We start from the raw sequence: 1311 nt of genomic DNA, 5'->3' as shown, positions 1-1311 counted from the left end.
ATTTCTTATAATTAATTAAATGAATGTGACTTGGATACAGAACATTAGTATAAAATGGATGAATGGATTTATCAGACTGAAAAAAAGAGTAATTCATTCAAATGTATTGAAGTTTCTGAAAAAATCAGCACTTGCACATGAGCTTTCTACAGCTTCTCAAAAGTATTGTTAATTACTACATTGGTTAATTGAATAGAAGACTTTTAAATAGGATTTAAAACTCTTTTTATGGAACTTTTCTCAATGATGATGATCCAAAAACCTGCAGAAACCCTGTTTAAACATCACAAATACATATTTTTACATTTGTGCTTTACATTTGAGAACTCAAAACTAAATAAGCCAGCTCAAGAAACAGGTAAATTGTTCTGCAGCTGCCCCTTACACTGGGTTGGCTTTGTTTGAGCAGCAGAGAAAGGTTCTCCCAAAGCAGTCCCTGAGCGTCTGATCTCTAAAGCCGTAGATTAGTGGACTGAGAAAGCGTGGTATAAGGATGAAACAGAAATAATTAAAAAAGGCGATATCCTCTGGTGGCCAGCTGACATGTGGCGCCATGATACTTTCAGTGATGGGAAGAGTGAAGGCCAACATGCACAGGAGCAGCTGAAAGCCGTGCAGCAGCACAGTGTGCTTGGCTTTGCTCGCAGAAACCTTATCCTGTCTCATCTTTCTTGTTTTCAGCAGGATTTGTATGTATGTAAAGAGGATAACAACAGATACTACTGCAAAGAAGAGAATATTAACAGCAGCTTGGAACAATGCCTGGATTGGAGATGAGTTGATATAAATGGCTTTGCAGAGCACAGGTGTGGAGAGGATATCCACAGCAGGATCTCTTTCCCCAATAGAGTATTCAATCATAGGGAAAATAAAGCTGAGAAACCAAATGGACAGAATTATGATCCAGATACGGTCAGAGCGCCAGGTGGCTGGGCACTGCAGTGGGTAGATGATCGCCACATAACGCTCCAGTGACATAGTGGCCAGGATTAAAGTTGTGTTCATGAATGTGGAAGTGGAAAGTAACAGCAGAGGAACACAGTAGACAGTAGGAAATGTTACCAGACACATGACCAAGAGGAAAAGGACCACAGAGGACAAGAGCTGGAGAGTGTCGTTAATCAGCATGTAGGCAAACAGGATATAACGGGAGGTGTCCAGGAAGTGCCTGTTAGTTGCAAAGATGCGCAGCATGATAACAATGCAACAGAGGAAGACGCAGAAGAAAGGGATGACCACACACATCTTGATGATCACAGAGAGGCTTGTGTGTGAAGTTGCATTGCCTGTTAATTCAGTCAGATTATGCAT

General features: G+C 40.9%; 1 protein-coding gene across 1 annotated transcript; it reads right to left on the bottom strand.

The window, feature by feature from the left end:
• Window positions 1-381: 381 nt before the first annotated feature.
• LOC117469014 (odorant receptor 131-2-like) lies at window positions 382-1311 on the bottom strand. Its single transcript, XM_034113408.1, has one exon. It carries the CDS (start codon window positions 1309-1311, stop codon window positions 382-384), a length of 930 nt encoding a protein of 309 aa, XP_033969299.1.

Source organism: Trematomus bernacchii, unplaced genomic scaffold (genome assembly GCF_902827165.1).
Source record: "Trematomus bernacchii unplaced genomic scaffold, fTreBer1.1, whole genome shotgun sequence".
Taxonomy (NCBI): domain Eukaryota; kingdom Metazoa; phylum Chordata; class Actinopteri; order Perciformes; family Nototheniidae; genus Trematomus; species Trematomus bernacchii.
Note: the sequence above shows the minus strand (reverse complement) of the source record. Positions and strands in the feature narration are given on the sequence as shown.